At 45.2% G+C, this 12,173-nt stretch overlaps 1 protein-coding gene across 8 annotated transcripts in view; it reads left to right on the top strand.

Annotated features, from left to right (window-relative positions):
- LOC135910521 (CUB and sushi domain-containing protein 3-like) overlaps nt 1-12,173 on the top strand; it is a 79,271-nt gene that overhangs the window by 35,876 nt on the left and 31,222 nt on the right. For 6 of the 8 annotated variants that reach the window (XM_065442587.2, XM_065442588.2, XM_065442584.2 and 3 more), the window contains exon 6: nt 11,498-11,686. In XM_065442587.2, coding sequence (XP_065298659.2) covers nt 11,498-11,686 — 189 coding nt within the window. Of the gene's footprint in view, nt 1-242; nt 411-1,291; nt 7,583-11,497; nt 11,687-12,173 lie in introns of those variants that run through there. The other 2 variants (XM_065442589.2, XM_065442585.2) reach the window with 1 other exon arrangement.

The raw sequence follows: 12,173 nt of genomic DNA, 5'->3' as shown, positions 1-12,173 counted from the left end.
TCTATCACCTTTCACTGTTAACTCTCCTGAAACTATTGTTTCTGTTGCGGCCTTGTTCCCCCATCTTCTTGTGACTTCGCCACTTGATTTTTGCATTGTCCCCGGGCTTTGCTGTCTTCGTTGCGGCTACATTCTTGCTGGCGTCTGCATGCGGTTTGGTGCTTCCTACTCCCGTCTCTCCTCTTCGTTCCTGCATTGCACCTTTCAAAATGCGCGCTTCTGCGCCGCATTGCTGCTGACAGAGTGTAGCCCACTGTCAAGTCCAACCAACGGCAAGCTGTTCAGCAGTGACGGCTTCAAAATCAATGCGTCCGTCCTCTTTACCTGCGACGAAGGCTACACCTTGCACGGGCCTGCAATGCTCCTGTGCAGGTCGACAGGCGTATGGGATCCTCTAACGACACCAACATGTGAGTGAATCTTCCTAGCTGCTTTTGTCTATTGTCACGGGTTTAGAGGTGTGAAAATGTTTACCACTAAGTGTCTTCGTTGACGTCTGCAAGACATGTACGGCCGCCTGCTTTGCTTGCTTATGGCGAATTCCATGAGTCAATCTGGTGCAGCTGCAAGAGTTCTCAGGGAAGCTTTTGGAGTTCACAAATGCAAATTTGCCTGTGTAAGTGAAATTGCTGTGCACCAGATAGCCACACATGGATGTAGCCACACATTCTTGTTCTTTAAACCACTTATTCTGTTTATGGTTAACAAAAGCAGGAGGGTAATTTTCGCCTGGCTTCTGCTATAACAAGAAGTATTTCAGTATTCTAGTCAGGCCCAACACCTGCAGCAAATGTGCAAGAAAGCAGTTTGTTTACATAGGCGTTCGTAGTGATCCATGCTTTTAACAATTTCAGTGATGGTTTGGCACTTACCACTGTTTTCTTTGTGCTTAAATTTCGCAACATTGTCACATTTTATTATCATATCGTTCAGTAAATTGCTTGGCATCGTTTCATGCCTTGTTAATACTAAAAAAAAATGAAGAACTACTGTCATGCACAAGAAAACTGCTGTGTAGATGTTGAAGCAAATTATGTGTTGTGGAACAAAAGTTGTTTCCTAATCTCTGCTGCATTATGTTTAATAATCACTTAAGGTCTCCCCTGAAGCACTCGGCAGTTTAAATTGATAACACAACTAGAATTTTGGTGTCTCAGTGCACGACACACTGTATACAACCTTGTAGTAGTATGCAAAGTCTGTCATGTATCTCAGTGATCAGTGTCAACAATGTAAAGTCTTGCTACATTGCTCCCTCATTTGCCAATAAATCTTGGTGTCTCTCTTGTAGGCACTGCACCTCCGCCATGGATCATCATACTCAGCGTCTGTCTCGCAGTTCTCGCGTCTCTCGTGCTGTGCTGCCTAGGATTTTTTTACATCATGCGACGGAGACGGCGGCATACGCCTCCACCTCGTAGCTACAGGCGGCAGATACGAAAGCCGGGACCGTACGATGCAATATCCAACGACGAGGTGGCGAGGCTGGGAAAGCCATTTCCTGTGACGAGCTTATGAGCCGTGCGCAATGTGGCGCAGGTTGACAGACTGGCGACCTGCAGGCTATCGCTGCTCAGTGGCCTGTCCCCAACAGATTGTCAGGCCATTAGCTTTCAACATCAACTTGTTGGTCAGCGGGCATGAAAACTGGAGGCCATGGTTTCTTGTCCAGCACTTGTGAGCAGTGTGTGACTGTCTTTGTGTGATTAAGTGAATAGCAGACCGGGTGTGTTGCACGAGTTGAGCTAACATGGAATAGTTGGCGTTGTCGCACTGCTTTGAGCATCTAGGTGCATAGGTGTCGTGGTTTTGCCTCAAGTCATTTTCATTCGTATGGTCGCCAGCAGAGTGTCCCATATCTACGGGCAGACTGGAGCTGCTTTTGTGGCATTGCGATGGAAGCGTTGGGCTGCTAAGCATGGTGACGTATTGCCAAAGTGCTCAGTTTGTTTAAGGATACGGTGTCAGATGGCTTAAGCCTGAAAAAAATTAGGTGACCCACTCTCATCTATAGTAATGCATCCTGGTTTTGAACTATGTACTTTCTGCTACTTGATCACCCGGTTTCATACACGTGAAATGGGCATGCTGGCTTAGGATTACAAGAGGCAACCATGTGCAGCCAGTGGGCTTCATTCTCTCACATATGTGCAGGTATGTGAAATTCATGAATGGAATATCTTGTAGCTGACTTGAAAAGCAGCAGCAAGGATTGCATGGTGCACAACGTAATGTATCATTGAAGTTGACTGGCTTAGCTGCTGTTATAAGCAGACTGATATCTGCCTTCTAGTGAAATTTAGTTTTGCTGCTATCTGAACTTTGCGTTGTAGAGCAAGGAGTCTTGAGTTTAAAGGGCTGAAGGATTAGGAGAAAGTCCTCTTATTAGGTCCCATTGGTCCTGTTACATTTAAGCTTAAGCGATGACTTGCCTAAGACTGCCAGTAGCACGCAAGCAGAAAGTTACCTGCATATCTCATTGCATTATTGCTGTAGCGCTCACTGTATCAACATTCATCTGTGCTATATGTGTAGTGCCGGTAATGTCCTTAGTACTCAGCCATGAAAGTAAATCGTGGCTACCAGCATTTCTGTTAAGAACCACCAGCCGTTAGTCAGCAAATTGAGCACAACAGAGGTGTTTTGCATTATGACTTACCTCAACACACTGTACAGGTACCTGTTACAAGGGTCATTGATTTACTGCCACTCCGACCTGAAAACAAAGTGAGGCATATTTTTGCTGGGAGTGCTAGCAAAATATATTCAGTGCTACGCCAAACGGCTAGTAATAATTTTTTTAGCCAATAGTGTCGTGGTTAGGGTTGTCACTTTTGCAACAATGAGCAACTGGAATGTGGGTTGTAAGCATACAGGGTACGAAGGAGGGCCATTGGATTATTGTTTTGAACAGGCACCACACATTCAAACTAAATAAAAAGCAATGTTTTGGTAATTTTTAATGCAACGTGAGTTGTCAGCTGAACTAGCGAGTTGCATTACCATGCACAGCATACAAGACATTTAATTGAGGGCAGATAAAAATCGGCACATAGCTGTTGAAGTTTTACCAAATTGTTGCCGATGTGTAAGTATAGTTTACTCATTTTACTTTGCCTTCTAATGAACTCAATCTACCGATAATTGTTGTCGCAACATATTCATTAATCATCCAACCAGGACTAGGGACAGATTGGTATAGGTTGAACTGGCAACTGTTACCATCTACAAGAAACTGTACCAGCTGAAAACCAAACAGGTAGCAACCCTAGTCAGGATAGCTTTGGAATTATGACACCACAACACTGAGAATGCATCGCATTGAACTATTATGTGGAAATGGGAGCAGTTCAAGAACTGGTGAGCTAATTATTTCTGCTACAGTCTTGGAGGCTGTCTGAAGCAGCATTCCTGCTGCTGGATGTATTCTTAATGAACAACATGCATTGCTTTCTGTGCATTGACCATAGCATTCTGGAGAAGCTACAGTTATCTTGTGAGGAGTGGTGATGTTACATTTGCTTGTCAAATATGTTTTTTTTTTTTCATTGCCTTTCTTACTGCACCTTCCATATTTTTATCTTTTGCACAGCATCCAGCTTTCGATAGTGTTTTTGTCTTTCCGGTAAAGCATTTACTGCGTTTTACATGCATTTGCTGCACTTGCCAAAACACTGCCTTTTCTGGAGATGGTGTTCCCGCTTGCATTAATTCTTTTTCTAGTCTCGCAAAAGTCTGGTTCAACGTTTATTTCATTGTTTCCGTCTCTTACAAACTGTTCTCTCGGTCATTGTGAAAATATAGTAAAGTTGCAGACTATACCCAACATCACTGTACTTGCATAAAAAAAAAAAACTTAGAAATTGAAAAATGGCATAGTATTGATCCCTTTAATCACCATTTTTCTTTCAAATTACTCTCATTACTTTATTGATGCTGTGCTATTAATGCATTTTTGTAAATAAGCCTGGACTATGTGTAGGAAACTACAGAGAGAGGGTGATATTGAAGGAAGGAAATGCAGGCAGATTAACTAGACTTTCTAGAGTTTTTTACGCTACGCATGAAGAGGGAGATGAGGGAGTGAAAGAGAGAGATGCTAGTATATCTACAGTCTGGCACTCAAGTATGTCACCTCCACGTACCATAGAGGGCTGGGCTCCTGCGATCATTGCTTTGGCAAAGGGTTCATCGTCCTGCAGGGAATTACAGAATCACTTCAGAGTCAAAGGGCTCTTTCGAAGGTTGTTTTTTTAAATGAGCGATGCTGATGTAAATTCTGTGCTGCAATGTAAGAAATGAAGCACCTCAACACATTCATGCTTGTTCAAATGCCTTTCTGATGCTTGTACATACCGCTGCGTTATGCTAACCAATCTAGATGTACTCTGCTTACGATTTTCATTTTGCGCCGCATATTGCTGCGCCATCGGGCTTGAAAATCTCGTGCTGGTTTTCTGTAGAGTGGTGAAATTTGTCAGGATGGGTCAAACGCATGTGACGTTATGCCCAGAATCGGAACCAGATGGGAAAAGTTCTAAAGGTGTTCACACTTAAAAGTTGGCCTTGGTCTCATGACACTCATGAAAGAAAGATTCGTACATGTGACCACTGTAAGCAACGAATGATTACCAAGTTTTCAGAGTATTGGGCCGAAATAGTGTAATTACTTATTCTATTTTAATGTCATTTCTTATCGGGCTTCATCAGTGGCCAGAGCAGCGCTCTGCCCACATTGTCAACAGGATATCACCAGGCTGTGAATGGGGGATGATAAGAGTTGCATAGAATTTTGCAGAAGGAATTGGTACGTTATACCATCCCGCTTATGTTCTATGTGTGTGCCAAAACATGATATATATACCAGGTTATCTATTTTAATGGAAACAGACTTGTAGTTATATCTACGACAGGAGATATAAGTCTGCTTCTAATAAAATAAATGGCCTAGTATATAATCTCACTGTTAAGACATGGGCCAGAATAATGTAATGATTCTATTTCAATACTATTCTTTGTCCTTTGTTAGTGGTCTATGAATGGGCCTCTGCCCACGTTATCTCTGAGATCAGCCACTTGTGTATGCTGGATGATGAGAAAGGAATAGAATGAAGTGAAAGGAACCTGTATGTTATGCCAACGATTGATTGATTCAGGCAGACATATAATGCCTGCCATTCTTTGTGACGGGGGAGGGGAAAAAAAGAACCACCTTTTTAGAAAATGACTACTACCTTAAGTACGGACCTGTGAGACCTTTAGTGATAGCTCATGAACTTTCTTTCCCTTCGATTTACTTTGTGTTCAAGCATGCCATGACATACTGTGAATAGGGACTGTTTTTTTTTTCATTTATTTCCCAAGAATCTGTACTCGCAGAGCTCTGTGGAACTAGACTGTGTGACGTTTTAGGAACGCTTAGAATAGGCATTAAAGCGCGACACTGAAGGAAAGGTGGAGGCAGGGTAATGATTAGTGTTTTGTTGCCTCCTCTTTCCTCTGCCCTGAACAATGTGCTGGTCGGTAATTTTTGGAGCCCCTGTTTTATTGTCCCCTGTTTGCATATGAAAGCTCCTACAGCAGTCAGTTGTCCACCTGGTTTTGTCATGAAGTGCCCAAGTATCGCTCACTACAGTAACCTTTGTGCGAGATCGTTTCCTGTGTTTGCACAAGCAGCATCTTTGGGGCTCATTCACACCAACTACTCAGAGAGGCCACCTGACCAGCCGCAACTGTCGATCAAGGAGCGACTTTTGGTGATTGATGTTCGTACCGGCAAGTGCGACTTTTCCATCGTCGCACTAAAACACCTTGCGATTGGTGCCCTTCGTGTCTGCTTACACTGCCATCGCAATGTAAAATAAACATGAGTGTGTGCAGATGTCCTGTGCGGCCGATTGGTTCAGCAGCTTTGCAACTGCAGTCGTGCAACTGACCCAAAACAGTTGCTTTCAACCATAGTGACCATTCCTGACTACTTGCAACTGGTCGCTTAGCAGCCAACTTGGTCGCACAACCTCTTCAAGTCACTGGTGTGAATGGGCCTTTAGTGTTGTAATATACACACTTGTCGCAGACCTTTGCTCCTATGTCGTGGCATCAATGTTCCTGCCGCATCTTGTGCCTTGCGCTTGTGCCTTTAAGAGCGGAGGTTTCCACTTTTTGTAAAGAAACTCTTTGCAGGTGCCACAGGTGGCATTAGCAGCGTGTGTTGACAAGTTTAGTACAGTTCAGTAGATGTGGCTCATGTGTGAACTCATCACAAGCATTGTCGTAGCTTGTAGCCACACATTCTAGATGTGTGAAACTTTTCTACTGCAGGTAATTTGAAAGCACATTATGCAAATTGTGTTGAGCTGGAATCTCTGATAAGCTCGACAGTTTCAAGTCCTTGATTCAGCTGTAGATTGAATGCACAATTGTCAAGCCAAATGACTGATAAGATGTATATATCCAAAGTCCCTTTGTGTTTTTATTGAATGAAGTTCAGCATGATTATCATGAAACTTTATATGAGCTAGCCGAAACATGATTACTTGAGGTGATTTGGCCAGTATTTTGTGTACGTTTCACCCTGTTGCAAAGATTTTTTTATATGACGAAAATGTTTTTCTACTTGAGAATCTCAATTCCTGTCTTCATATTTTTTCTGTAGGGGATGTGAGGACAAACCAATGTGTTATATTTTGTGTGCATATGTGTTTGCAAACGTCTGGAGTGATGTCCATCAGGCACGTATCTTCTGAATTATTAGTGTGGTTCCACCAGTGCCTATAAGTTGGCACTTGGTTTTGTGCTGTCCTTCAGTTAAAAAAATTCCAGAAAGATTTTTCTAGCATTTCTCCTATTACCAAATAATTTTCTGCGGAGTGATTATGTGTACAATATCTTGTGCCATACCAAGCATTTCAAGCTGTTTTTTTATTGGCCTACTTTGCACATTTCATCGCAATTATCCTTGACGTCCTTCTTGTTCAACACATGCTCACTTGTGTGTGTGTTAGCGCTGGCTACATCACTTCTTGAACTGCCATGTGCACCTTCTAGCAAGTAACTTGTGATTGTGAATCGTGTGTGATCTTTGCGGCAATGTTTTCATTCGCCCTCCCTGCTATGATATAGCCCTGTTTTCAATGAGCCTACATGATCCACACATGTGTGCAACCATATCATGCTCGGTTCATAGTCTGTGACACGTTGCGCTCAGAGCATTGAGGGCATTATTAATACTGATGTCACAGCCACTTTGGGTCCACGATTGAGCTCGATTGCCATAGAATTTCTCAGTTGCAATTGGCTCCCTTGCGCATGTTTTAGAAGGGAGCCAATCATGAGCGAGAAATTCTCCCGATCGTGCTCAATCATGATCCGAAGTTACCTGTGTGGCCGGGGGCTATGAGATTTGCTGTACACTCGAAAAGCTTGCACTGTGGCAGAGCAATGTTCGAGTTGGTGCGTTCCAAGGCGAGCGCCGGCTTGTGGTGCTTAATTCAAATTCTGTTCTCGCTTGCACTGTGTGCAGGCTGCCCCCGCCGAACGTACAAAAGTGTAGTAAAAAAAACAACGAAAATTACATCAGTGTCCTGTGTGTGTTCCTCATGTCGCCATGATCATTGCGTGCATGATTTTCTCATGATTTCAGCGAGCTTGCTTAAATGCGGCCCGTCATTTGCGATGATGCATGCAAATTGGCTATGTTCTCGCTACACGCGTACCGCCAACACTATGACAAACTTTGCCAAAATGACACTCAAAAGACTGGGGTGCCATCAGGTAGGTAACAAACTTTCGCGGTGCCAGTAGTGTGTTAGATCCATCATGTTCTTAATAACGAACTATCAGATGTTTCATCCGCAAAATGAGATGATATGAGGCAAAAGTTAATTTTGCCATTTAAAACGTGGCCTAGTAGCCAGGGTGAATGTGGCTTCATTGTGTTCTGCACGCGCACACTCTTGTATGGTTGTAACCATCACAGGTGCTGCTCCTTTGCTACCATACCTTTTTCACCAAATAGACTGCGGCTTGTGTTACTGTCGTCTTTTATTTGCGTTTATGTCCATCTGACCGCTTGCCTCGATTCTCCACTACAATTGCGGAGATGATAGAGGCAGCCACCGTTGATGTGAGAAACCGTGGTGCGAAACTCAATTGGAAATGTAGGAAATGTGCTAGACTACGACAGGAAATATTTGTTTCCCTCTGTCCTTGTGTTTCTGTGCAACAGTTTATGTCAAGAAGTAGGACCAATGAGCCGGAGCTACCTTTTTGCAGCGTCCTCATGTTTGCCGGTGAATGAAGTGAAGCATAGATAAGCATACTCGGTGTTTCTTTTTTATGTGCAACACTTTCTCTTAATGGAAAATGTCATATCTAGGTCCTGACATTTCTCGAGGTAGGCCATGTGGGTAGACGGACATTGTCAGCAAGAAACATTTCTTGCTACACAGGTATTTGTTCGATAGCGATATAGGAAATGGCATTAATAACTGTGCACCCACAACAACTGCGCACAGCCATTAGCTCCATGTCCTACGATCAATTTATGATTGCCTTTGCCCTTATGTTGAGCAAGCCACTCCTGCCTACCAGTTGTGATACAATAATTCAGCATTGGTCAAGATGCAGGCTTTTGCTTTGAGGGACGCGCACTAAATCACGTCGCTCTGATAAGCATTCTTCCTAACTCTATTTTCATTGCCTTTGCTGTAATAGATTAATTAGAAAAAAATTTATATTTAAAACAATGTATGATAGTTTGGCCACCCAAATTAATGTCCCTGTGCATGCCAATGGCTTGGGTACGACAGTTCCTTTTAAAAGAAAGCGTACTGAACAAAAAATATTACCAGAATTTTAATACAGTAAACATTTTAGTGCGGTCTCTACCTGATCATTTGAAATTGTCGGGGGTGCCGAACTACAGCAATGTTCCCGCGACAAAGGCTATTCACTGGGGTCAGGTGACCTGAAAAGGCTTAACAGCATGGCAGGTCATACAGCGCGTGCATCTGTGCTTGCGGCAGTTTCTGGCATGACTATGATGCGTTGCATATATGGTGAAGTGGACAAGTTTTTGAAAGTTATGCCAACGATTTGCTTGCTGTTTGTGGTGGTGTTAGCAAGGTCCTCCAGTATGCTTTCTTTCTTTCTTCTTTTTATAACTGAGGGCAAACGTAAGTGTGGAAGGCTTAAGTGTAATTAGCAATACTCAACTGTAGCTTAGGCTTGCAAGTTGCAGCAGTGGCACGCTACAACGTCTGACATGGCGTGTGATGTCTCTGAAGTGCAAAACGTGTTTTAAGAAGTGCCCGAACCCTTGACAGTCTTACCGAGCAACCATGTTTCAAGTTTCCAGTATATTTTATTAGGTTACATTAGTGAGAGCCGCGACCTTTCCGACGCGTCGTCTGGCGTATGCATAAAGGAGATATTGTACCGTTTCTACGCACATGTGATGATTGGTTGATTGTAAAAAATAAAATACTAAATTTTGAGGTTTCGACGCAATTAAAAGTAAAGGAAGAAAGAGGGAGGGGGATTATGATGGCTTCACGGCAACTGTCTAGCTTTGGCTGCTAACTTATGTTTGCCACTTGAAATATGGCTGCTCTGACTAGCATTCTGACGTTAGCTGTTGAATGTCGTGGGAAACGTCAGCATCAGCCCAGTTTGATCCGTTGAATGACTGGTCTGAAAGCATTAAAAAAGTGGTCGGAATGTTGATCCACATTTCAATGTCGAACTGTGCAGGTGGCTGCAGGATTATTGATAGCGGATGCTCGCTACTTTCTTTTTATCATGCATAGACTCGTTTTAATCTTCGTTTTGGCCTGAACTAGCTTGACCCTCCAACGTGGATCAGAAGTGCGATGCTCATAACCGAAAACAATGCAGGAAAATGAAGACTCAACAGAAGGAACAGACACCACAAAGCAACGAGAACGCTTGTGCTGCAGCCACGATTCCTGTCGGCCCAAGACTATGCAAGCTGGCACGACCTTTCAGCGCATTAGCAGCCTGTTGCACGTTTACAATATGTGTAGGCCGGCAGCGCTGACGGTGTCGCAAGCATTCGTGGAGTTGCCACGATGTAGTGGGGAAAGGACTCGTCCGTTATATTTCTGCAGATACAACCGAAGATGATTATCAAAGTAATGTGCCATTTCGTGGTGGTGGCGTAGAGCAGAGGTAGAACACCGGGCCTCTAACCTGAAGGTCAGGAGCTCGAATCCTCCTCCAGTCCACCATATGTTGAGGCTTGGAGTGGTGCCTGACACCAGCAAGAAATGCCGAGCACCAGTGCAGCTATACTAGACCGGGTGCAACCAAATTGGGAAGGCCCACTAAGCTTCAGCAAAGGCACTCCCTCACCAGAACATGAATTGGTCTCCCTGGTGCAGTATTCGGCCACTACCTCCCTCATGACTCCTGCGATTCCCTAAAGCGGCATGCTTTCGTGTTCAAATTAAGCAAGCTTTCTTTCCATGGCAACGTGTAGTATCTCGCCGTGCGTTCGATTTAAGCGAGAAATCGAATTAAACGGGAGTCGGCTGCATAAGGAAAGCGTCGTTTTCCTCAAGCACCTCGCGGTCCAGCGCAGACATTGGAACGAGGCGCGCGGCGGCAGCGCCAGAACTATGTCGCAAACTTGTGTCTCGCCTTTCGTGTATATATACAACACGCGATACGCTGGGCGCGGCCCTCACTGCCGCCGACATAGGCCGATCCCAAAGGCAGGACAATGTGGCACAGTGTTGCGAAGCGCTGGCTCCCACCAGGAAAGGAGGGAATCGATGAACTAAAGCGCGCTCTCTTTTTTTTATGAGGGAAGTGTTGCCACGTGACCCGGCTCGCACACGCGCCAAACGGCTCAAGGCGCTAGCTTACGCGAAGGGACCAGTGGCGAGGTCATTCCTTTCTGCCATGCGTGCGCATATATGTTGGCTATTCGCGGCAGAGCATAGGGCAGCTGCAATGCCGGGGGTCGCCATCCGACACACCGCAATTTATTTATTGAGCTGCAGTTGCAACGCCTCTCCCGCTGAGCCCACCCATATGCAGTGAGAAACCCAGCCAGCTTGCTAGTAACAGCGCAAAATGTAGACAAGGGACGAGACCAGAAGACACCACAAGCGCTGACTTTCAACAACGTTTATTCCGAAAGAAACACGGCTTCTTATAAACGTTGTTGAAAGTCAGCGCTTGTGGTGTCTTCTGGTCTCGTCCCTTGTCTACATTTTGCGCTGTTACTGTTACTAGCAGGATGGAAAACCAACAAGCCCAAGCTGCTATTCTAGCCAGCCAGCTGTCGCGCCACACCTAAAGGTAAAGGCTTCGCTTCAAAAGCAGCGCCAATCCTTGAACACATTCTGTATCGCGACCATGGCGCACGTTGATATCGCTGCTTACGTACGTCAGCGCATGCGCCAACAGCGTCGCGATCGAGCGAGTCGCGCTCGGTGACGGAAACGTGCTTCTGCGCGAACCCTCCCAGCTCCTGGTGCGACGACGTGTCCGAGGCCCGGCTCCATAGTCAACGGCGCCGTCGACGTGCCGCCGGGCACGCTCGGCGTGAATGCCAAGATCCGGTACCGGTGCGACGCGGGCTACACGTTGGTCGGAGTGGCGGAGCGCGTCTGCCAGGGCGACGGCTCGTGGTCGAACTCTGAGCCCGTCTGCCAGGGTGAGTGCGCAGCGAGACGAATCTGGCGACGCCAACAGCCGTTGAAGGCTTCCCGGCATGTAAAAAAGATACAGCGGAAACAAAAAACGCGTCCCATATCCAATAATCCCGTGTGAACGTGTGGGAATTCCACACATAGGACGTGGGTGGCGCACGACTGGGCTGTAGACGCACCTATAAAGCGAGATATAAGAAGGAAGAAGAAGCATGTGCTTGCTGTGGTAAAGCTAGGGAAACTACGGAGCGTGTTTTATTAGAATGTGAAGACGTCTACCCAGCGGTCGATTTAGGCACCACTGGCCTCCTTGAAGCCCTTGGGTTCAGAGGAAGCAGTGGTAAAGCAAACATGTCCGCAATAGACATTAGTAAGAGGCGACTGGAGGATTGGTGGAAGAAAAGTAGGGAAACGACAAAAGACGGAGACGTACAAAAGCACAGTTCGCAATAGGGGATCAGAAAATTTGGGCGTGGTAGTTCATAGTGTTTT

The sequence above is a fragment of the Dermacentor albipictus genome, chromosome 6 (genome assembly GCF_038994185.2).
Source record: "Dermacentor albipictus isolate Rhodes 1998 colony chromosome 6, USDA_Dalb.pri_finalv2, whole genome shotgun sequence".
NCBI lineage: Eukaryota > Metazoa > Arthropoda > Arachnida > Ixodida > Ixodidae > Dermacentor > Dermacentor albipictus.
This window is presented reverse-complemented; position numbering and strand designations above follow the sequence as displayed.